The sequence below is a fragment of the Chroicocephalus ridibundus genome, chromosome 11 (assembly GCF_963924245.1).
Source record: "Chroicocephalus ridibundus chromosome 11, bChrRid1.1, whole genome shotgun sequence".
In the NCBI taxonomy this organism is placed as follows: domain Eukaryota; kingdom Metazoa; phylum Chordata; class Aves; order Charadriiformes; family Laridae; genus Chroicocephalus; species Chroicocephalus ridibundus.
This window is the reverse complement of record NC_086294.1, coordinates 21,745,463-21,768,067: the sequence shown is the minus strand read 5'-3', so window position 1 is coordinate 21,768,067 and position 22,605 is coordinate 21,745,463. Positions and strand designations below refer to the sequence as shown.

General features: G+C 60.9%; 1 protein-coding gene across 2 annotated transcripts; it reads right to left on the bottom strand.

Annotated features, from left to right (window-relative positions):
• Positions 1-527: 527 nt before the first annotated feature.
• Positions 528-22,157, bottom strand: FGFR4 (fibroblast growth factor receptor 4). Of its 2 annotated transcripts, XM_063348753.1 has the most exons (20): positions 22,071-22,157; positions 21,867-21,970; positions 21,682-21,777; positions 20,481-20,631; positions 18,681-18,920; positions 5,311-5,400; positions 4,988-5,154; positions 4,774-4,897; positions 4,282-4,472; positions 4,025-4,163; positions 3,747-3,940; positions 3,356-3,501; positions 2,971-3,092; positions 2,760-2,870; positions 2,438-2,628; positions 1,899-2,021; positions 1,746-1,816; positions 1,324-1,461; positions 1,141-1,246; positions 528-1,053 (listed from the first exon to the last, which is right to left on the bottom strand). In XM_063348753.1, exons 1-20 carry the CDS (start codon positions 22,129-22,131, stop codon positions 910-912), a joined length of 2,709 nt encoding a protein of 902 aa, XP_063204823.1. In that variant the 5' UTR covers positions 22,132-22,157; the 3' UTR covers positions 528-909. The 2 variants fall into 2 exon arrangements, with proteins under 2 accessions (XP_063204823.1, XP_063204822.1); XM_063348752.1 differs by lacking the exons at positions 18,681-18,920; positions 20,481-20,631; positions 21,682-21,777; positions 21,867-21,970; positions 22,071-22,157 and adding exons at positions 5,508-5,777; positions 6,784-6,889; positions 7,328-7,508.
• Positions 22,158-22,605: the final 448 nt, after the last annotated feature.

Sequence of the window (22,605 nt, the reverse complement as noted above, 5' to 3'; positions counted from 1 at the left end):
AGGGCAAAGCAGGCACCGGAGAACAGCAGGGCATGGGGCTGGAGCCCCCCAACTTGTGCTCCCAGCGGCGTGGGGACCCCGGGGAGGCAGCGCAGAGCCCGTAACTCACTTTTGTCTGAAGTCTCGGGGCTGGCCCAGGCAGGGGGGGTGCGGGGGGTCCCCAGAGCGCAGAGCCGGGCCCCAGAGTGCTTTCCCAGCCTGGGAGCCCGCGGCAGTTGGGGGATCGGTTTCAGGGCGATGCTGGTAGCGGAGTTCACGGTGGCTTAGTGCAGCAGTGGCTAATGGGGAACAGATGCGAGGGTGCTTTGTGCCGGAGCGGGCCTGGAGGCGCGGGAGCAGGGACATCGCTTCCTGCACCTGTGGCACTGCCTCCGCGTCCCCCGGGAGCGCTTGCAGGCCCCCGCGCAGGCGGGGGCGAGGAGGCAGCCCCGGACCTGCCTTCCCAGCTCGGCCAGGCCCTTCGCCTTGCAGGAGCAGCCCAGAAACTGCGCTGGGGTCTATTCCAAAAAAATAATTTATCAGGTCGATATTTCACGTACATAAATATTCATCTCTATGTACAGAGGCAGCGGGAGCCCGGCAGGTAGCGGGGCTCCCGCCCAGAGGCACTTCCACCGAAGCTCTGGCTGAAGCCTGGCTCCCTGGGCGATGCCACGGGCATCCTGGGCAGTGCCCGCCCCCGAGGGGCTCTAGCTCCCGCCACCCTGCAATGCCGGGCAGGTCTCAGCCAGGACTGAAAGCTTGGTGACAGAATGAAGCCCAGAGAGAGGGACACCCTGCCCCAGCGCTGCGGCTCCGGGCACTGCCCGCCCACCGCTCCCACCGGGCAAAGCAGGGAACCTGCGAGAGCCCGGACCCGCTTCCCACGAGAGCGGAGGCGGCCTCGGCATCACCCTTCCCTGCCTGCCCTTAAGTCCTCACGCTGGGGTAGAAGAGGCGAGGAGCCAGCGGCAGCGGGTCGTGGGTGAAGACGGAGTCGTCGGAGGAGCAGGAGCTGGCGGTGTCCTCACAGGAGGGCGAGTACTGCTCGAAGGGCATGGAAAGGTCCAAGTACTGCAGGGACAGACGGTGCCGTCAGTGCTGGTGCCGTCAGTGCTGGTGCCCCCCAGCCTGCTGCCCATCGGACGCCCCCCCGCTCACCTCCTCCGACACGGCTGCCAGGATCTTGTCCAGCCCCTCCACCAGCTGCTTGAAGGTGGGACGCTGGGAGGGCACAGCGTGCCAGCACTCCCGCATCAGCATGTACCTGGGCGGGGGAGGGAAGAGGGGGGGTTAGCGGGGTCTCGCCGTGTCCCCTGTCCGCCCCGCCTGGCCGGTACTCACAGCTCGTGGGTGCAGTTGGACGGCCGGTCCATGCGGTGCCCCTCCTTCAGCAGCTTGAAGAGCTCCTCGACGGGGATGCCGGGGTAGGGGGAGCCCCCCAACGTGAAGATCTCCCACATCAGGATCCCAAAGGACCACCTGGGATCACGTGTGGCAAAGGGGGTCAGCCACATCCTAGGACCCTCCTTGGGCAGGCGTGGCCCCGGGTCACCCCACCACACCCTGAGGTGCCATGGGGGAGGGTGGCATCACCCCTGGAGAAGATGTGCCCAGCTCCTGCTGTCCCCGTGGTATACCCCCGTCCTACTCATGGAGACTCTCCAGTTTGTGCGTAACCCCATGGTGCCGCCTTGTCCCACACCGATGACGCCCCCGTCCCACACCCGACAGCACCCTCAGCCCCCAGTGGCCCCAGCACTCACACATCGCTCTGGTGGGTGTAGACACGGTCAAAAAGGGCCTCAGGTGCCATCCACTTCACTGGCAGGCGGCCCTGGGGGAGCAAAGCCCCTGCTCAGCCCCGGCCACGGGTCCCCGTCCCCCCCCCAGTCCCCTCTCCCAGGCCCTCCGCTCACGTTGCTGGTTTTCTTGTAGTAGTCGATGTCGTGGACGTCCCTGGCCAAGCCGAAGTCGGCGATCTTCATCACGCTCTCTGCCGTGACCAGCACGTTGCGGGCAGCCAGGTCACGGTGGATGCACTGCCAGGGGAAAACGTCGCCCGCAGGGGGTGTGAGATGGCAGCTCCAGCTCCGTGTGTCCCCATCCCACACCCAGAGCTGCCACCCGCCTCCTACACGCTCCCCAGCACCGCCAGTGCGGGGCACCTCTGCGGTGGTGGGGCCACCCCTCACCCGGCTGGCTGCAGTGACAGGTGCAGTGGCGGGGGGACACCCAGGAGGTGGGTCAAGCTTTAAGCCGCACATTTTTGAGGAGATGCTGGCCTAAGCTCTGCTGGATGCGGCCGTGAGGTTCTGGACAGCCTGGGGGAAGGGGCTGGGCTCCCTCTCCATGGGGACAGTGGGATCACTGGGGACACACAGCTCCTTGTCACCGCCTTGCCACCCCCCAGACTGTGCCGAGCACCGTCAGCCTGGGCACGCTGTGCCAGCCCTACCCGTTTGGACTCCAGGTACTCCATGCCACGGGCCACCTGGTAGACGCAGGAGACCAGGTCCTTGAAGGAGAGCTGCTCCTCGGGCATCGCCGTGACGTCGAATGCGTAGTCGGGTGTCGGGGGGCGGCGGGCACGGAGGTACTCGCGCAGGTTGCCCTTGGCAGCAAACTCCACAATCACGTACAATGGCCCTGGGAAGGGCAACCACTCCACTCAGCCCTGCCCTGCCCTGTCCCACCCCAGCGTCCTGCTGTCACCGTCCCCAACAGCCCCATTGCCTGCTCCAGGCCCGTGCCCGAGCCCTGCCCGCGCAGCCCCTCACCGTCCTGCGTGCAGACTCCCAGGAGGTTGATGATGTTTTTGTGTTTGTCCATGAGCTTCATCATCTCCATCTCGGATATGAGGTCAGCCAGGTCCTTGTCGGTGGCATTGTCTGGGGAAGGGGAGCTGTGTCACCGTGCCAGCTGGGGTGGCACCGCAGCCTGGCCCCGATGCCACCTCTGTGCCTGGGACACTGGCAGGGGAGCCAATACCTTTCAGCATTTTGACAGCCACGGTGATGGCTCTGTCGGGCTGGTCTCTGTCGATGCCGTAAGCCTCTGCCCGCACCACCTGGCCAAAGCAGCCTTCCCCCAGGGGTTTGCCCAGCACCAGCCTGGCAGGGACGGGCAGAGCCGTGAGGGATTGCAGGTATGGCCCCGCTCCCCGCCACCGCACGGCCGGACCCCGAGGGGCACAGGAGCATGGCTGCCCCTCTCCGATCTGAACCGAGTCCCAGCACCCCGGGTACAGCAGTGCTGAGGTGTCTGGTGATGGCTGGAGACCTCCCCCTCCATCACCACCGTGCTGCTGTCCCCGGGGGGGCTGGGGAGAGCAGCCCCCAGACCCAGACCTGCCCCACGCCGCCCGGCACCGTACTTGTCTCGGGGGAACTCCCACTTGGCATCGAGGGGCAGGTCCAGCTCCATGACCCCAGCCAGCATCGGGGCGCAGCTGGAGGAGAGACGAGTGACGCGCATGAGGGATGTGCTGGACTTCCCGGAGGAGCTGGAGTCCAGGGAGAACTGCGGAGAGAGCCCAGGGCACCTCAGCCATCCCATCCACTGCTCCAGGGCCAAACAGGGACCCAATGGTGCTGCAGAGCCCTCACTCGGAGCAAGAGGGCGAGGGAGCTGCAGGAGGCAGTGGGGAGGGAGGGCAGCCCCAAGGCCGGCAGCAGGGTAAGGTGTGAGGGGTACCGGTGTCGCTAGAAGAGCCGGTTGGTCACCAAGGTTCCCCCACGCTCCCAGGACTCCAACTTCGCACCCACCTGTCGGATGAGCGGGAATTTGGAGAGCTTGTGGACTGCCATGGGCTCCAGGGGCTGCTTGCTCGATTGAGTCTGCATGCGGCACAGCACCACGATGATGACGGCCATGGCCACGGCCAGCGAGCCCGAGGTGTAGATGATGATGTCCGTGTACTTGGCCTCGGGGGCTTCGGCTTCCCGCACCAGCTCCTCTTCTGGAGGGAGCGAATGAGTCGGCCTGAGCCACGGTCCCTGTGTGCCGGGGGTCCCGGCTCCCACCCCAGGACCCCCACCCTTACCCGGCAGCACGGTGAGCCAGGCGGACTGGTAGGAGAGGCCGATGGAGTTCCCCGCCAGGCAGGTGTACTCGCCAGCATCCTCCAGGGAGACATTGCGCAGGTACAGCACCTCCACCTCGGAGCTGTTGATGTCTGCAGTCTGCCAGGGAGAGGGACAGATGCTCAGCATCCCTTCTCCTCCTTGGGGGGCTCTGTGCGCCCCCGGTCACCACTTCGGGGCGGGCATCTGGGACCCAGGTACTTCCAGCCCTTGTTACCTTGAGCACTTGCACATAGGGGACCCCGTCGGGGCCGTAGCTGCTGCCGTTCACCTCGATGTGCTTCAGCCACTGGATGTGGGGCTGGGCATCGCTGTAGACCTTGCAGAAGAATTCCACGTCGCTGCCCACCAGGGCCGTGGTGTTGGCGGGCAGCCCAGCCTGCAAGATGGGCCTGTGGGGGGACCTCTCTGTGCAGAGGAGAGCAGAGCAGTGTCACCGACACGGTAACCCGGAGCAGGGGCTCCTTTCTCCTTCCCTTTCCACCCACCATGAAGCCATGGAGAGCCCTTCCCCAGCCCGACAGCAGCGCAGTGCAACCCAAGCCTGGTCTCCATCCCCACGTCGTTGGGTGCAAGGGACATGTGGGCTGCGCCAGCGGAGAGGACACACACAGTGGCTCCGCCATCCCCTTCCCCATGAGCCTGACCCCTCTGCCATGCGTGGGGGGAGCGGGGAAACAGGACCAGCGCCGCGCTGAGGAGCCCTCACCCAGCACGTCCAGGAGGTAGCTGTAGCGGATGCTGCCAAACCTGTTCTCCACCAGGCAGGTGTAGTTGCCGCGGTCAGAAGGCACCACGCTCTCCATCACCAGGCTCCAGTGCTGGTGCCGGAGCTGCAGAGAGAGGAGGCGAGGCAGCGAGGTGTGACGGGGGCGTCCCAGACCCCATGAAGGGAGGCTGTGGTGGGGGGACCTGGCCCTTACCCGGATGCCCCCGATGCGGTGCTCCCCCCGGAACTCGCGCCCGTTCTTGAACCAGCGGATGCTGGGGCTGGGGCTGCCCGAAGCCGGGCAGCGAAACTTCACCGTGTTCCCCGCGGGAACCGCATACAACTTCTTGTCCATCCGGTGCGGGTGAGTCCAGTAAGGAGCTGGGGAGACGCGGCATGTACGGTGGGAGGGGGCCAAGGGGCAGCACGGAGGCTGGGGGAGCTGCTCCCAGCCACTTGTGCTGTGAGCGGGGGGCAGCAGTTGCTCACGCTCCTGAACCTGCCCCAGCTGCCCCCTCCTGCCGGGGCGGCACTGACCTCTGTGCATGTAGGCGGGCTCCTCATTTCGGTCTCCGTGGGGACCGTCCCCATCACTGTCTTCATCGTCATCACCCGACGCCAGCGAGTCTGCAAAGGGAAATGGGTTGAGAGGGACATCCCTGCCTGCAGGGCCGGGCGGGCAGCGCCTGCCTTGCTGCCCCGGGGCGGGAGCTGGGCGCTGCCAGGGCTCCTACCCACAACGGAGATGGTGAAGTTGCGCAGGACCTCCCCAGTCCCCCGTGCCCGGCACACGTAGAGCCCTGAGTCCTCATAGGCGACCTCTGAGATCTCCAGCAGGCTCTGCCGGAGATGGATGCGGCCCCCTGGGATGAGCAGCCGGGACTCCTTGTACCAGACCACGCTGGCACCGCTCTGGTTGGCGTCACAGTACAGCTTCAACGCATTGCCTGGGTCCAGCAGGAGATGTTCCTCTTCCGACTCCAGCAGCGGGCTCTCGAACAGCTCTGAAGAGACGCCGTGAGTGCCCAGCCCCGTGCTCACCCCTCCCCAACGGCAGGACCCCACCACGCAGCCACCCCAGTGCGAGAGCACATGGTGTGGCACAGCGTGGTGCCCGGCTCTGCCGCCCCAGAGGCGGGCGAGGGATGGACTCTGCCCTGGGGCGCAGGGACGCGGCTTCCCCAGTGGTGTGTCCCTGTCCAAGGCCACACACGCTGTCACCCTTCCGCAGGCGCCACTCCTGGCAGAGCAGGGTGCCCGAGCCTGTTCTTCCTCACTGAACACAGCACCGAACAGGAACACCAAACCCTCCCGGCCACCTGCCATTGGTGCCCCAAGCATGGCCGGGACCCCCAGCCCTGGCCGGCCCCGGTGATGCCCAGGCTGTGCCATGGTGCTCTGCCTGATGATGGCGGGCAGCAGGCATGGGCACACGGAGAGCAGAAACAACCCAACCGCGGCTCAGCAATACCCACCACAGCCTGACTGCTTGTGTGGGGGGGCTTAGGGACACGCATGTGCGTACCCAGCCCTCTGCGTGGCCATCACAGCGGGTACCACAGTGGGGTGGCTGGGCCTCTGCGCCCTGGGGACGTGTCCTTCCCCCGTACCCACCACCGAGAGGCACGGACTGCCCGCGCCTCTGAGGCATTTTTACTCGCCATCGAGCCACGCAACTCCCACAGCCCACGACCTTCACACCATCCCACTCTGCCGCATGCGTCCCCCAAGCCCCCGTAGCGCAGGGACAGCCTGTCTGGAGCCACCCTGCTCCTTCCAGCCTCCACACCTCCTCGCTCAGTGAGGGAGACGCTGGCCCCCCACGCCATGCCCCAGCCGGACAGGTGCCCCCAGCTCCCACCATCCCACCCCCGCGGTCAGAGCTGTGGGGCTGTATTCCCCAGGGCGAGCACCGGCCACCCCCAGGGGCTCGCTGCCCAGCTGGGGATGGGGCAAAGCATTCGGAAAGCGGGACCCCCACCCCACCGCCCCCCTTCCCCGCAGCCGTACCTGGCTCCATCGCCCTGCCCTGGGCAGCGGCCGCCAGCAGCAGCCCCACCAGGACTTGGGCGAGGGGCCGCATCTTCCAGGCCCCTCCGGCGCGGCGGCTCCCACCCTGCGAGACAGGCGGGGCCCGGGTGAGCGGAGCCGGGCGGGCGGCTGCCTCCCGCCCTCTGCCCCGGCCAGGCGGGGGGTGGCTGGTCCCCGGGGGGGCGGTGGGGGGTCGCGGAGGGTGGGTGCGCATGGAGGGGAGGGAGAGCACGGCGCGGGGGTGGGCAGGGTGAGACCCCTTTGCAGCCCCTCCCTCCACGGCTCGGAGTGTGGGGGGTTGGACGGGTGGGGGGACCCCTGTTGGGTGCAGGGTCCCGACCCCTCCATCCATCCGGAGCCTAAAAAGGTTAACCGGGCACGGGGCGGGGGGGCGGGGGACCAGGGAGGGGGGTGCCCGGCGGGGCGGTGGTGTCCCGGGAGGGGGGCGCCGGAGTGGGGCGGGGGGGTGTCCCGGGGCAGGGACGGGTGTCCCGAGAGCGGGGGTCGCGGGCGGCGGCGTTACCGGCGGTGACGGGCTCCCTCGGCGGAGCCGCCCGCGCAGCGCGGGGAGGGCCCGGGCAAAGTCCGGGGTCCGGCGAGCTCAGCGCCGCCGCGCCGCGCACCGCGGCCCCATGGCGGGCAGGGCTGGGGAACGGCTCCGGGACGGGGGACGGGGGACGGCTCTGGCTGCGGGCTCGCTCCGGCCCCGCTCTGCCGCCGCCGCGGCGGGCGCGGGCACTTTGTAGGGACGCGCTCGGGTTACAGCGGCCCCGCCCGGAGCGCTGGGAGGTGGCGGGGGGGGGGGGGGGGGGGGGGGGGGTCGGGGAGGGACGGACCGGCCCCGAGCGGCGGCTGCTGCAACCGGCCCCGCTCCGCCGGCCGCCGGCTCCTTTGCAAACCGACCCGCCGCCGAGATGGAAGGCGGCGAGGCGGCCCCCAGGCACCCCCCGGGCGGGGGTGCATCGCCCCGCGGGTGGGGAACGCGAAACACCCGGGGCTGTTCCCCACCCCCCCCCCCAGGCAGACCCCACGTATCGGGCCCCCACGCCGGGAGCAGCACATGGGGTTGGGGAGGGGGGAGGCAAGGCCGCCTCTGCCCCCTCTTCCCCCCACCCCGGCACCCCGCTTGCCGGCAGCAGGGTCGCAGCCCGGCCCCGGAGATGCCGAGGGCTCCACGGTGGCCGTCCCCACCCCGGCGGGTGGCCGTGGCCAGGGCTGGGCCCTGCGCATTGCTGGGTGCCCGGCAGCCCGCTCGCTAATTGTGCCGCAATTAGTTGCAGCGTTATCGCTGCCGGTGCCATAAAGCGGCTGTGACCCTCATTAGGAGCCCGTAACGGAGCGTCGTAAAACACCACGAGGCTGCCAGCCAGGGTTGGAGTGGCCCTAATCCGACCCATAAACACTTCGCCTTCGCTTTCCCCGAGCTGCTGCCTGCACCGGGGCGGGCAGAGCCCACCGTGCCCAGGCCCCGCTGCCCACCAGCCCACGCAGGACCCCGGGCGCTGGAGGACGCCCGGCCTCAGGCCCTCTGAGCAGGCACGGTCCCCGGGCACGCCTCCTGCAGAGCATCCTGCTGCCACTAAGAGGGGACAGAAGGGACCCCCAGCGCACAGCCGGGGTCTGGCCCCAGACCTGCTCTCCCTCGCCGCATCCCTGGCTGCTTTGCCATCTTTCTGCTTTCCAGCAGCCTCGCCCGTGCTCGGCATGGATCCTGGGGCTGTGTGAGCGGGATGCGGCTGCCGCTGTCACCCCAACCCCATGGGGCCAGGGCTGCTCCGGCGCGTGAAACCAGCAACTTCCAGCACAACACGGTTTCGCTGCTTGGTGCTGCCATCTCCCATAGCGCCATCCACCCTGTGCCGCTCCCCACCTGGGGTGCTGGTCCCCCCCCGGGGCGCAGGGGCACACGGAGCGGTCCCTGGGGCCGGCAGCCCCCGGCAGCTGTTCATTCCTGCCGGCGCGTGAAGCAGACGAGAACATCAATTTCACGGAGCAGCAGCCGCCCCTGCAGAGCTCCGCAGCCTGCCGGAAGCGCAGAAAAATGTTGGGTTCAGCTCAATTCGAACCAAAACCAAATTAAAACCAGAGAGAAAGGGTCATTCCCAGCGGTGGGAACGCTGGGGGAGAGCTGGGACTTGGGGGAGCCTGTGGGAGCCACAGCCTGGGATGGGGATGGAGAGACACCCCCCCGCCATATCCCATCCAGGTCCCCCACTGCTGGGTACGGTGCTGGGTGGGAGCAGGGCAAGGGGACCGGTGCTGGCACCTTGCCCCGTGTCGTGCCAAGCATCCCTGCTGGTCGCCGGCGATGCCGGGCACAGGCTGGGGCATGGTGGGGCTGGCTGGGAGCTGATCCCCTCCCTGCTGTGGGGCAGCACTGGGCCGGGGGTCGGGCTGCCTGGCTTGATTTATAACAGCAACTGATGGCAGACAAAAAGCCCTTCATGGCAGCGCAGCCCCACCGCCCGCTGCCAGCAGCACCGCCACAGCCTCCGCCACGCCAGCCGCTCAACAAGGGGGGATTGTGCCAGCGCCGGCGCCCCACGCTGCGGGTGCACCCCTTCCCCAGCACCCTCCTTTGCTGCCCCTGTCCCCCCCCAGCCCCCTGGGCTGCTCCCATCAGATGCAGCACCGCGAGGGACACACGTCCCCTGGCCACCGATCTGCAGAGAGAGGGTGGGAGCTCAGATGCAGCGGGGTGCCCGGGGAGGGAGCGCATCCCCAGGGCCCCGCAGACAGGGTGGGTAGTGAGGGGACGGGGCGTGGGGACCTGCTCTGCCCCACGCCTGACCAAGGAGAGGTGTCCCCCCAGCCAGACCCTCGGCCTCACGCGCGCGGGGCCCTGCGGCAGCGAGCACGCACGAGGGGCTGGGTGCTGGGGCCAGCACGCCGGGGCTCCATCCTCCCGCCCCTGCCCCTTCCCCCAGGCAGTAAATCATCCCCGCTCCCCTCATGAAAGGCCTGTGTATGCGCTGCCGGCGCAGGGAGCCTGCCTGGTGCCAACAATATTGCTCTTGGAAGGCAGCCGGGGCTGCGGGAACACAGCCGCCCCTTGTGCCTGGCCCCAGCGCTCGCCGCCGCTCCCGCTGCGGTGGCACCTGCGGCCAGCGTGAGTGTGCGCGGCACGGTGGCTCCTGGGGGGGCCGGAGCCCGGGGGGCTCTTTCCTCCTGGAAGTTTCTCTTGGCCTCCACTGAACGGCTGTTGTTTGGGGCGCAGGCTCCCCAGCTCCTTGTACCCCGTACATGCATGGGGTCCGGGGGCTGAGGCCGAGCAAGTTCATGCCACGCGCTGGGGCGATGTGAAACCCCCCTGCCCTGAGGGATCCCAGCTCCGTCCAGCCCCACCAGTCTCAACACATGGCGGCTTCCAGCCCCAGCCACAACCTGCTGCCCCTGTGTCAGGGGCGACGTGCCGGGCTGGGCAGGGGCCGAGCCGGAGGGACAGGGAGACCACTCCGCAGGCACCAGATCCCACGGCGGAGGCAAGCAGCCGGGCTCAGGGCAGCGTTCCCCCTCCAGGCCCCGGTCCCGCCTGCCCATCCTTATCTCCGGCAGGGAGGGACGGATGGAGCAACCCGGCCCGGTTAAGGTTTAACCAGGCAGAACTCGGCAAACATGAACCTGCTGCTCCCTCCGGGGAGCCGAGAACGTGAGGCCCGGTGTGGGGGCTGCAGGACGGGGACACCGGGGCCCTGGGCTTCAGCCAAGCCCCCAGCGTGGCACAGGAGCACCCACAGATTCGGGTGCCGAGGGCTGAGTCGGGAGCACGTGCGGCTGGGGTCGGCGTGGCAGCACAGAGCGGCAGCGCCATGCCTTGTCCCTGCTGCCCCTGCCGGGTAGCGCTGGGGCCGCAGCTGGCACAGGGAAGGGGGTGCATGGGGCCAGGATGGACGCCGCTCCCCCAGGGGACATGGCACAGGCTGGGCTGGGCACCACAGTGCCCATGCTGGGGCCAAGCAGGAGCTTTGCCCACTAGTCCTGTCCCCCCCCGGGACATCAGGGGCTCCTTTCCGGGGCAGCGCGGCCATGGCAGGGGGGCTGCAAGGCAGGAACGGAGCCACCCCGATGCTCCCAGCCCCTAATAGCAAGCAGGCGCCCGGCTCTGCCTCCACATCTGCACCCGATTTACTCGCCGGAGCCAGCGGGGCCGCGAGGGATGGCAGCGGTTGGGGCTGCGGCCGGGGCTGCGCTCCCCGCCGGCTGAGGGGGGGAACACGGGGCCCAGCCCCATGCGCTGCCGGAGCGGCTGCCGGCTCCTCAGACCAGCAAGCTCCATGGAGCTGGCGGCGGCACGGGCAAGGGACGGCGGCGCTTCCGCGGGGGACGTGGCTGGCGGGTGGCTCCGTGCCCTGGGCCGCAGCTGCCAGCCCGGAAGGTGCTGGGGCTGGGCCCTGGCAGGGAGGAGCAGGACGGGGCAGCCGTGGCCACAGCTGGGCAGGGACACCCGCGTCGGCAACACACCGGCACCGGGGCACAGCCTGGGGATGGGGGCCAGACTCTGTCGTCAGCCTCCCTGGCACACGGGTGGCTCCGGTCACACAGGTCACCCAGGGGTGTCCATGAGTGCTGGCCCCAACCCCGAGAGCAGCCCACCAGCAGGACAGGCAGCCATCAGAGGGAGACACCAGGGATTTTGGCACCCACCTGGACTGTGTTTGGAGCACAGGGATGGGGCTGGCATGGACCCACCATGCAGCTCCCAGTGTGGCTGGCAGGGCCACCTGCTTGTGGCTGCCCCGGCACGGCTGCTGCTGTGGAAGGGGACATGCCAGGGCTACAGGCAGCCCCACGGCCACTGCGTCCTCCCCTGCCCTGGGGAGCGCCTGCACCCACGGAGGGGCCGGCAGCTGCCAGACACAGCACAGCCCTGCTGCGAAGAGGGGACAGGGTCAGCGAGGGACAGGCTGGCAGCAGCAGGCACGCTGTCCCAGCAGAGCTGTGCACCACAGGAGGTGGCCACAGGCCGCCCCTCCCAGCACTGCCTGCATGGCCAAAGGCAGTGCCGCCTTTGGTGCCACCACAAGGCCCTGCACCGCTGCTGGGGACATCGGTCCCCTGTGCTCTGCCGTAGTCCTGCCCGTGGAGGAGCAGGACGGCCAGTCCCAAGCACCCAAGCCCACCCGAGCAAGTGAGTCGCCCTCGAAGGGACAGCAGCAGAGCACTCTTGCCATCACGCCACTCCTGTGCTGCCACAGCAGTGCCAGGAAACAGCCCAGCGTCCTGCGGCAGTCACGCGTGTTTTCGGCACAAGCTGCACAGCAGCTTGCAGAAGAGCCAGCAGTCTCCCAGCCCAGACTGTCCCTTCTCCCTCTTGGCGACTGCGGCACGCCCGAGGCCATGCTGACTTGCCAGAGCAGCACAGAAGGTGGCACTTACCGAGTTTGTCTGGACCTCGGGGTGCCACGGAATGACAGCAGGGCTCGAGGAAGGCAGATGGCAACACCAGCCTCCCGCCCCTCCCAAATATTTCCAAGGTGTCTGCATCCTGTTCTTTGCTTTGAAGTATGGCAAAATCCCAGGCAGGGCTCTAGCAGAGAGACAGCACCCAAAAGTAGTAATAAACACTCTATTTGGAGAGCTTCACCTTAGGGAAACAGCAGATACATAAACACTGTGTACAGGGGAAGGCAAAACTGTCAGTACACAGACAGGAGTGACACACCGGACCGGGCAGTGCTGGAAATGGATCCCTCTTGGTGTCAATGCACAGCACATCTAGCGGGCACCTGCCCGGGTACAGCGGGACGAGAGCGAAGCAGCAGAGATCGGAGTTGGAGGCCATCCAGGGCTACCAGGCGCACAATGCTTCCTTCAGTTCATCGCAATTTTCTGCTCATTGATCAGCTCACAAGGTTTAAAAGGACTCCCTCTGTAGCAGGAGACTAAGGTCAGACCTCGGCAGTGGAGCAAGACTGGAAAACATTAGGAAGGCGAACCCAGACCAGCAGGAGCCTGTCCTAAGGGAAGATGGCAGATTCTGTGCAGGGTGAAGAAAAACAAAGCTCATGCACAGCCTGGGGTGGGGAAGGGAAGGCGCTCACTCCAAGTAGTGAGATTAGCAACCAGCTCTCTCTCTGTCTCCTTGCTGACCCTGACCAGCGCACACACCGGATTTTGGAATTGCCTCTACAGCCGGCTCCAAGCCCTGCGAAGGCATCAGCTGCTCCCCTGGCACACAGCGCTGGGAGTCAAGGGCCCCAAACGACCCTCCAGCAGCTGCCGGGGCCACGCAACGGGAGGCAGCAGCTTGTCTCAGCCCACCCTGCCAGCGCGGCATGCCCGCGGCTGTCACCCGTGCTCCTACCAGCCCCACGGACCCCCACCAGCCAGGGAAGTCCTCGGAGGAGCCACATCCGCATGGAAGAAAAAACAGCAGGATGTTTGCCATGGACTAGCAAAGCCTCAGCTCCACGGAGGCACTGACGCTGGGAGAAAGCCGCGGGGGGCCCGGCTGGGAGCACTGGCACTGAACATGAGGCCAGCCCAAAGCACATGGCTCTCGTGGTGGGACAGCAGAGGACGGGCAATGCCTTAGCTTAAGGCAAAACATCTAAAGAACTCGTCCAAAACGCACAACAGTCTCAGATGCCCACCCTTCCCTTCCAGGGCCTTTTCTAACAGATCTAGTACATTAGCACCATGAAGAGACCACCAGACTTCATTCCCAGGTTTGAATTATACAACATCCCTTTTCCAGGACAGTACAAATGCGTAAGAGAGGAGTTTTGAAGAGATGGGTTGGGCAAGTAATGTTCTAACGAAGGACTAATGAAGGCAGGTTTTCAGAGAATTTGTAGCTTTTTAGTTAGCTAACGATTTGACCAAGTTATGCTACAGTTTCCTGCTGTATCTAGATTTATTCCCTCTCTTTTCCTTTAAAATCCTCCTTCCCCGCAGTATTTTGGTGGCAGTAGGGAAGATGCTGCACTTCCATGCAGATCCCGACAGAGTTAGTGATGAACTCACCCTGCTCTCCCTTCCTCTGCTGATTGCATTCACATCTTGGAGATCTCCACTGCTGCCAAGTTTGGCTAATTGGTTTAAGTCACAGGGGGTAAAGACACACACGGTGAATGATCATGTACACCTGTTTCCATAGGAAACCAGGCTAAACAGTTACTTCCTTCCACGTGGAAATCCTCAGAGCGCAGGGCTGAGCTGTCTGGAGAGCCAGGAGCTCGAACCCCTCTCGCAGCCCCCCACTCCCACCAGCAGCAGTTTGCACACCAGAACCTCGAACTACTCATTAGACAGACCCAAACAACCCAGCTCCAGAACCAACGGCTGCGGTTCTGCCAAAGGCTCTAACAGCAACCAGTGGCTCAGGAAATTCTGCACACAAACCTGACCGGAGGAGACATGGGAAGAGATGCCATGCTGGTTATTTCCTATTTTAAGCCTGCACGAAGCCAGGCAACCTGCACCGTGTCCCATCCATGCTGCATAAGCACGGCTCACTATGGTCTAGGTGTTCTCCTCCAGCAAAAGCCACCTCTGAGCATGGGATGCTGGCCCTCCAGGTGCAGGAATGCACAGTTTGCTCTGGTGAGGGAGGAGGTGGCCACTACCAACCAGCCTGTTGCCAAACCCTCCATATACCAGATACACACTTCCTCTCACACCGCACCCACCTTCACAGGAAGCAATTACACAATGAAAACTACTCTAAGGGAGTGAAGTATTTGCTGTCTAGCAAGTCTTTTCCAGCTGGATCCTTTTTTTCTGACAGATTCAGTCCCCGTTCTGCTCAACGGGCGCATACAGGAGGGTAGGGCTTTGCTTATCCAGAGGGATAATGAAACCATTGTGGGCTGGCAAAGGATGTGCGTTCTTGGGCCACCAACAACTCCAAGAACAGTGCTGCAACTTGCTCTAGAAGTCTTGGCTGAAATAACTGTAGCCTCCTGGGGCAGTGGACTCTTCCCGGACATACTGCTGTGGTGGGAACGGTCCAACAACCGGCACTGCTCCTGGCATCCTGGATATCGAAGGGAGCAAGAGGAAGAGAAGGAAAAAAAGGAGACAATGTCAGAAGTGCTCTGAAATCTGCCAGCTGCAATCACTGTGCAGCAGGCATGGCTGTCAGTGGAGCAACAGCCTACTGTAGCCAAGTCAACAACTTGCCAGAAAAGCTTCCAAGTGCATCCTTGCCCTCCATGCGTGTGTGTAAACAGACACCTTTAGCATGGCAGAATTAGCTATTGCACAGCTCAAGGACTGGTAAAAAGCTTCCATTACAAAGCAAGTATCCTGGCTCTCATCAGACCGCAGTAGCTGGTCTGGAACAGGACTGAACGGCTGAATCCAGAAGCAGCTTTCTGAAAGGGAGTTGAGTGGCTGCAAAAACCCAGACAACATCCATGTCCTTAAAGGGAACATTTATGCCTGTGTGTTGGGAACATCCTCAGTATTATCTATCTAGAATGGGATACCTGCTATTCACTGATCCAGCTGTGCCTTTCAAGAGCAGAAACTGACCTGGGACGATGGACGGAGCATGTGTCTTCCAATCAAGTACTCCAGAGAGCCAAGGGACCATGGGACCGTCATCCACAGATAGGCAACAAGAGATCCCAGTTTTCTTCCTGTCCTCTCTGGGAAATTCTTGGCTAGGAGTCCTCGCTTCAGGTAGGATTTCCTAACCCCTCTTTCTTGTAAGCAGCTCTCTAACCAACCCAGGCTCATTACTGAGTCCCTTTTAGCACAGGCTTTGAAATTAGAGATCTGAACTTTGTCGGTGTCCAGAATAAGTATTTTTGGTATTAATCATCTGGCAGACAAATTTTTTTCAGATTAATAATATATGCAGGGGATGCCATTACTTAACTGGCCAGCCGTGCGAGCAAGTTGAGGAATGTATGCTAGCGTGCTGACTACATGCCAAATTTTAAGACAAGCAACCCCAAGAGAGGTTAGAATAGCAAGCCGATCTCCACTGAGACAGTCTTTAATTAAAATCTCAGTTGTTAGTGAAATGGTGTTTAATGGGTGTCAGGCTGGACGTGCTCACTGCAAAGGTCCACACCGAGCTGAACCATCAAGAACCAGAAGCAGCGTCGGGGCCCTTCCCCTTCAGCAGCACCCCAGAGCTGTCTGCAGAGGGAGCTGCCGAAGCCAGCCGGCTCCAGGGCCAACAGAGCAAGCCCAAACCCTGCTGTTCTGCTAGCAAGTCAGAGGGATGTACGCATTCAAAACTGCATTTTAAGTTATATTTAAGCCATCGATTTGAACAGCGAGGCTGGAAACACACTTGGAGAAGAACGTTACTTACTGATTCTTGTGTTTGAAGCCACTGATGTGAGCTTGGTACTGCTCTATGGAGTTCAGTACTATGTTACATGTGCTGCAGGGGTACCCCTTCCCAGCTGAAACAGACATCAATGTTAGCACACACAGCTAGCCAACAACTTGGTGCCTGAGGTAAAGACAAGTGAGATAATCAATCACTTCATGTGTTAGACGACCGCTAAACAACGACAAATAGCAAGTCAATAGCCTGACCAGGCAGGGAGGTCGCAGGATCCCACTACCCCACCACGTATCGGCCAGTCACTGCGAGGCAATCGCTAAGCTAGAAAAGCTTTCCTGGTCAGAACATGGATTTGTTTATCTACAGAAACAAAGACACATTTCCTATAAACAGTTCACAACACCAAACATAGTAAAAGTCACAGCATTAGGACACCTATACTGCCTTCGCAACTCTATTTCTCTCTCAAATTCCCACTTGTCCTGATCCATACATCTCATAATGGAAAATGAGGGTGATAATTTGTAAGCTTAAAGTATTCCAATAAAAAAAGCAGCCAGAAGAGATTACACACAATGTCCAGTTCCACAATGCAGCATTCTGCTAAGCCTTGCTGAGGTGCCAACTGAGAATATTAAGCTCTATCCTCAAGCAGTTTGGTTACAGTCAGCATATCAGTTAGCTGCAAAAAAAAAAAAAAGTTTACAACAATAGTTGTACTAGACAGATCAATGGTTTTGTGTAACGTGACAACTCCAGCTGGAATGAAAGTTCAGGAGGTCACAGATACCAAGCAGGTGAGCATGGCAGCACAGCTCAGCACAGGAGTTTAACGGGAAAATCCTGGCAGTTGTCCTGAAGACATTAAGCACTCCTGAATGTTGGCTTGCTGGGGAAGGCTTTGCCTGGGAGTTTCACGCAGAAAACATTTCCTTAAGGTGAAAGAGGAGTCTCACCCCAGGGGTGCAGAGCAGCGTAATCACTGAGTGAGAAGCACGACACACGATGCAGCAGACAGTTCCCCACCTGGCTGCTGCACCTCAGAGAGATTTCAGACTCTAGTGGGACACTCAGCTCTGAAAACAGAGCTGGACCTGGGCGGGAAGGCCAGAAGAGCGGTTAAAGCCCTCAGGTCTGCCTCCGTGCATGACTGAGGTCCGGATCTCTCTGTTGCAAATCCGGCAAACAGGTGCGTGCACGAAGTTGTCCAAACTGCACTCCTGCACCCCAAACCGGTGGTTCCTAGAAGAACTTTAAGCAGACAAACACCTTGATGTTGCACTGTGAAGAACACATCTTTACCTGCTGCCAGCCAGATCCCTGCAGAGAGAAGTTTAGGGACAGGCATGGCTGTTAGCATACTGAAACAGGCAAAGAGAGTGGGAAAAAACATCCCTGATTGCAGCCCATCACATCCGAGCAGTCCTCGATTGCAGCCCGGACTCTCAAAACTCGCCTGAACAGCTTAAGTGCCATGGAGATGTGGCCATAGATACTCAGGTTCTGCCGGCATTTCACAGGAGGCATCACTCACACAGGCAGGGGCACTGCCCACCTACCCAGCCTGCCTGGGCTGGGGCTCCTGCCACTGTCAGCGCCTGAGTCACACTAAAGTGGAACTATTCATCAGGCTCCACTAATTAGGTAAAGAGCAGATGGGTAACACTAGATACCAAGCACCTTTTCCATCTCCCACACGACTACGCAATGTGGGAGAGAATATTACTTGGATAATTGAGCCTCGTTTCTTGTAAGTGCTACCGGTATCTAAAGGTGGCCTGCAAAGAATTAGAATAATTAATCTTCTGCTTGTGTGGGTTTTTACAACAGAGAAAGAAGCCATTGGAAAAAGATTTTAAGATGATTTGTCTGCTTATTATTTACCTCAAGCATCCAGCAGGTACTAGACTTCCTGGTCCAACAGAAGGCTGCTGGGAGGAACAAGGGAGTTTACTGTGAGCTCCTAATGCTTTCACTGGACTCCAAGGGCTTTCATCACATAGAAGTGCTCATAAGCAGCAGATCATAAACCAAATGAGTTTTAACTGTCTGCCTAAAGTTCCTCCTTAATAGCTCTTTTTTTTTTTTTTTCCACATTGCTGCTTGCTCCAGAGAGAGTTGCATTAGTTCATCAGATGGAAGTGCCCACACAGAGGCAGAAAGGCACTCAGGGAGAAATCTCTCTGGTTTTTATGCGCTTCGAAGCAGCAGGTGCAGTTAAACCTATTTCTTCCATCTTTGGCTAGTCCCCTCCAAAGACGTTTTTTAAGCATCAAATGACACTTTTATCTTTCCATTTTGGATGCAATCCACCTAGCTAGAAACAGTACTGGCCAAAATCCCTGGATTATCTGCACAGAGAATAAAAAGGACGTGTCCCCGATTAGACAACATTGCAAAATACAACCCAAAGCTTGTCACGAGTAGCTACAGTCTAAAACCTTTCCTGCTGCCAGGGGGTTACAACATCAACCAAATTACAGTGTATAATCAAGATCCCCATCACGAGCAACTCTCCCCTGCTCCCTCCGCACGGACTCTCCTGTCCAAAGACCTGTCAGACACATACTGTCGCCCTCCCACCCTGCTCTTCAGCTAGTTATTAGCCTGCCTGCTGAGAACTCACCCATGAAGGACGATGCCGGTGCATCAGGGGTTCGGCCATAGTGTGCCATCAGCTTGTGTTTGGTCTCCTGCTTTCTGTGCTTCTTGCCTACATAATGCTGTTTTGCCATAAGGGGGTTGTTGAAAGTGGCATGGCAGAGGCTACAGAACTTGTCTGGGTCCGTAATGTCCTTGTTCTCTTCGTTAGAAGACACGGTAGAGGTGGGGAGGGTAGCAGGATGTTTCTGTGGGGGCACTGCTTCTGTAGGGTGAATCCAAACTCTCAGTCAGTCACAGAACTCAGAGGTAAAACCCAATTGCTTTATTTCCCCAAAACCCACATTAAAAAAAAACAAACCTCACCACACCTAAAACCCCAAACTAGGCAGAGAATGTAAGATATCTAGATAAATTCATGTCGCTCCTTCCTCTTCCCTTAACACTGCAGAATTTGAAGGCATGTGGTAAGACAAGCCAGAGTAGGCCAGAAAAACTTCCAGGGTTAAAAAAAGAAAACACCAACAGATTTGCTTATTTTTCCTTAGTGGAGTTCACATAAGCACTGCTGTATTCAGTAATCACTGGACATGAATGGGCTTCCACCTGCTACTATCATCACCCAGGAAAACAAAGAGGGAGGCAGCTAGAATGCGGGTACAAGGCCCTGTGCAGCAAAGGCAGGCAGGTTTCTGGGAACACTTGATCCTGAACTGAAGTCATGACAAGTCATGCCTGAGAAATAGCATGAATGGGTCTAGGTCCGATGGAGTGAGTCCACACAGAGAAGCAGCTTTCCTGTCTGATGGAGAAACCTGCACCTTCTCATTACGGGGTACCAAAGACCAGAGCGAGGAACCTGCTAAGGAGTAGAGAGCTCCTCTCATGCTGAAATGGAAGCTATCCACCAGACTGCTCATGGGTACACCCACCCCTTCCTGAAGGCTCTTCTCATACCCAAAAGCAAGGGCTTAAACATACAAAAATGTCCCACTGACCACCCTGACCCCCAAGGTGGCTTCCTTGTGCAGACACAACTGGCAAAGCCACGAAGACACACCAAGACAGACAGTTTCTGCCTGGCAGATCCCAGCTGGGAGCCAGCATGAGCTGCCATCCTCAGGTGCACTCACAGGCTGCGTTTTCCCTCCGTCCTGACCAGCTACAAGGTCTTGGCTGCCCCTACCTGCCCCGGACAGAGGGTCTCCCTCTCCGTCTGCTAGCAAAGCGATGGGACACAGACCTGAGGTCTGCCTGGACTGTATCCCACCATGAGAGCAGTCCACGGCAGGTGCCATGGGAAAAGCACACGGTCAGGACCAGCACATACTGATGCTTCCCAGATATACTCCCACAGTCCCTAGCTATCTGCAGCTCACAAGTCCCTGAACCTCAGAGGCTACATCTTTGTAGCTGAGCAACCCTGATGAGTTCGCCATTATCAGGGTTTTGCCAGTCACTTCAGTCTCTGTAAGCTTTTAGCGAGCATTGTATCCTGTGACAGGCACTTCTACAGCTTAACATCATGCTCCCTGAAGAGCAGCTCTCTCAAGGTCCCTGCACAGGTACAACGCTGCTGCAAACTGCATTTCTCCCAGACAAAGCAAAACAAAAAAACATGCAACATTTTGCCAACACCAGCCCACCAAGCAGGCTGCTGAGAGAGGCCGTGTCTCTGGAGGGGCACTACTGGCTTACCCTGCTTCACAGTAGAGTACACACATCCTCAGAGAGCTTACACGTGGGGTCCAACAACAGCTCTAGACTTTTTTATTAGCTTGAACAGCCCCTCAGTACAACGCAAAGGCACTACAGACAGGCATACCTTCCACTTTGGGGGACTGCTGCTTCATGTTCTTGGCATGAGTCTTGCCCAAGTAGTGAGATGTTGCCACGGCCGGAGAGGAAAAAGTCATGTTGCAGATGGGACAACACTTGTTTCTGTCTTCCCCGTTGCTGCCTTCCTGCTTGCTGTCCTGCGCACACAGCATCACAGAGTGGCTGAGGCTGGGAGGGACCTCTGCAGGTCACCTCGTCCAGCCTTCTTGTTACAAGAAGCAACACTAAGGCTTGGGAGTCTAAGAAAAGAAGGTAATTAGAGACATTCGGCTGTCAAGTTGAAGAAGTGTGACTGAGTAGGACTTCCATGATGCAGCATCATCCTCTCCTTCATTGGAGAGTGTTCTCGTATCGGATTATTTTTTTTTTAACCCATTACTGAACCGCTCCAGGCAGAGGGGCAGCCCTGGCCTGCATGGGTTAAGGACAAGGTTAAGTGTGTGGCTGCCAGAATTGGAACAGGCAGCCTTTTACTCTGCAAGGTGTGAACTGAGCAACACAAACATCGCTATCAGCTGGGTCATCTGCAACACGATGCCAGCGGAGCAGGCAGCAGCAGTCATTTCTAAGCCTAACACTATGTGTGAAGGCATGCGCCTTTATCCCCCCCCCCCGGCCCCCGCCTGCAAATGTTGGGAGAGTTAGGGATTAAAGCTGAAGCAATCATAAAAGTAGAATCTGTTTCCCAAATGAGTCACGGGGCAGACAGATGGCCAAGTGGAACGTGGTGCCTTTACTGACCAACAGGCTCCAGCTATTGGCGAAGGAAACCTAAATAAGTAAAAAAAAGGATTGCTCTGGAAAGAGAATTCCAGTTGATGGTGAACCCAATGTGCTCTCTGTGGCAGTAAAGGTTACACAATGACAGTCTTGACACGCTGTCGCTCCTATTCACTTTTCCATGTCCTTTCAAGCAAGACTATCAATATGAGGCAACGTGCGTTTGTTTAAATAGGAAAGACATAGTCACGGAGGTTGTTTAAATGGGAAGGGCGGCAAGAACTGTGCTCACCGAAACATGGCCTGGTGACACATCTGCCACCAAGCTCCTCTGCTCTCACAACGCCCTTTCCAGGAGCGTGTTCTTCATCTGTCTGTCCAGGCGCCCGGGCCATACAACAGCCTTTAGCCCAGCAGGTCCCGCTCGGCGCTATTTAGGCCCGAAGGGCTCTAGGATCTCCTCTCACCTGCTTCGCATCCAGCCTCATCTTCTTCCCGTGGGCGAGCTCCTCTCCCCCGTGGATGGACAGGTACCGCCTCACCTTGTTGGCGTGCTTCTTGCTCTGCAGAAAGCAGAGAGACACCCGCCCGCTGCTCAGCCCCCCGCGGCGACGGCGAGGGGGCCCGGCGGCGGCGGCTCCCCGCTCCCTACCTGGTAGTGTGCCAGCCGCTGGGACTCGGAGATGAGCAGGGCGCTGCACACCTTGCACTGGGCCTCGGTGAAGATGTGACCGTTCTCCCGGATCAGCCGGTCCACTGAGGGAAGGGACGGACACACACACACACCGGGCCTCGGGTCAGCGACCGGGCTTCGCCTCACGGGGCCCGCCCGCCCGTCCGCCCCCCGGCTCCTCACCTGCCTCCTTGCCCACCGGCAGCCCCGCAGCGTCCCCGTTGCTACCCGCCCCGTCCGCCATGGCCGCCGCCGCCAGCCCCGCCCCTCTCCGCCTCCCGCCGCTCTCGCGAGACGCCGGCCCGCGCGCACCACTCCCCCCCCCCTCGCCCCTAGCAACGGCGGGCCGGGCGTCTCGCGAGAGCGCCGCGCGCCCTCACCTGCCCGCGGAGGGAGGAGGCGGCGGCGGCCATGTTGGTTGTGGGCAAGGCGGCGGCGGCGAGGGCGGCTCCCCGTGGCCGCTGCCGGCTCTGGTCTTCACGCAGAGCGGCTGCTGCGGTGACAGTGTTAAGCGCAGGCGTAACTATAGAGGCACCGAGGCTTCGCAGACATAGGGTTGAAGGCGCCCCCGCAGCGCGCTCGCCTCCTCCCGGTGAACCGGCGCCCGCTGCTCTGCCTACAGCGCCCAGCACCGGCCTGAGAAAACGGCGACAACACCGGCACCTTCCCGCTGTGCTCAGGAGCGGGCATCGGTGCCCAGTCGCCCTGCCCGCCCGCG

Coding starts and splice junctions, on each gene's coding strand:
- FGFR4 (XM_063348753.1), bottom strand. CDS start 22,131: ATGGCGGACGGGGCGGGTAGCAACGGGGACGCTGCGGGGCTGCCGGTG. Junction 5,155..5,310: donor GCCCGCCTACATGCACAGAG/GTCAGTGCCGCC, acceptor GCGTCTCCCCAG/CTCCTTACTGGACTCACCCG. Junction 3,502..3,746: donor AATTCCCGCTCATCCGACAG/GTGGGTGCGAAG, acceptor CTCTCTCCGCAG/TTCTCCCTGGACTCCAGCTC.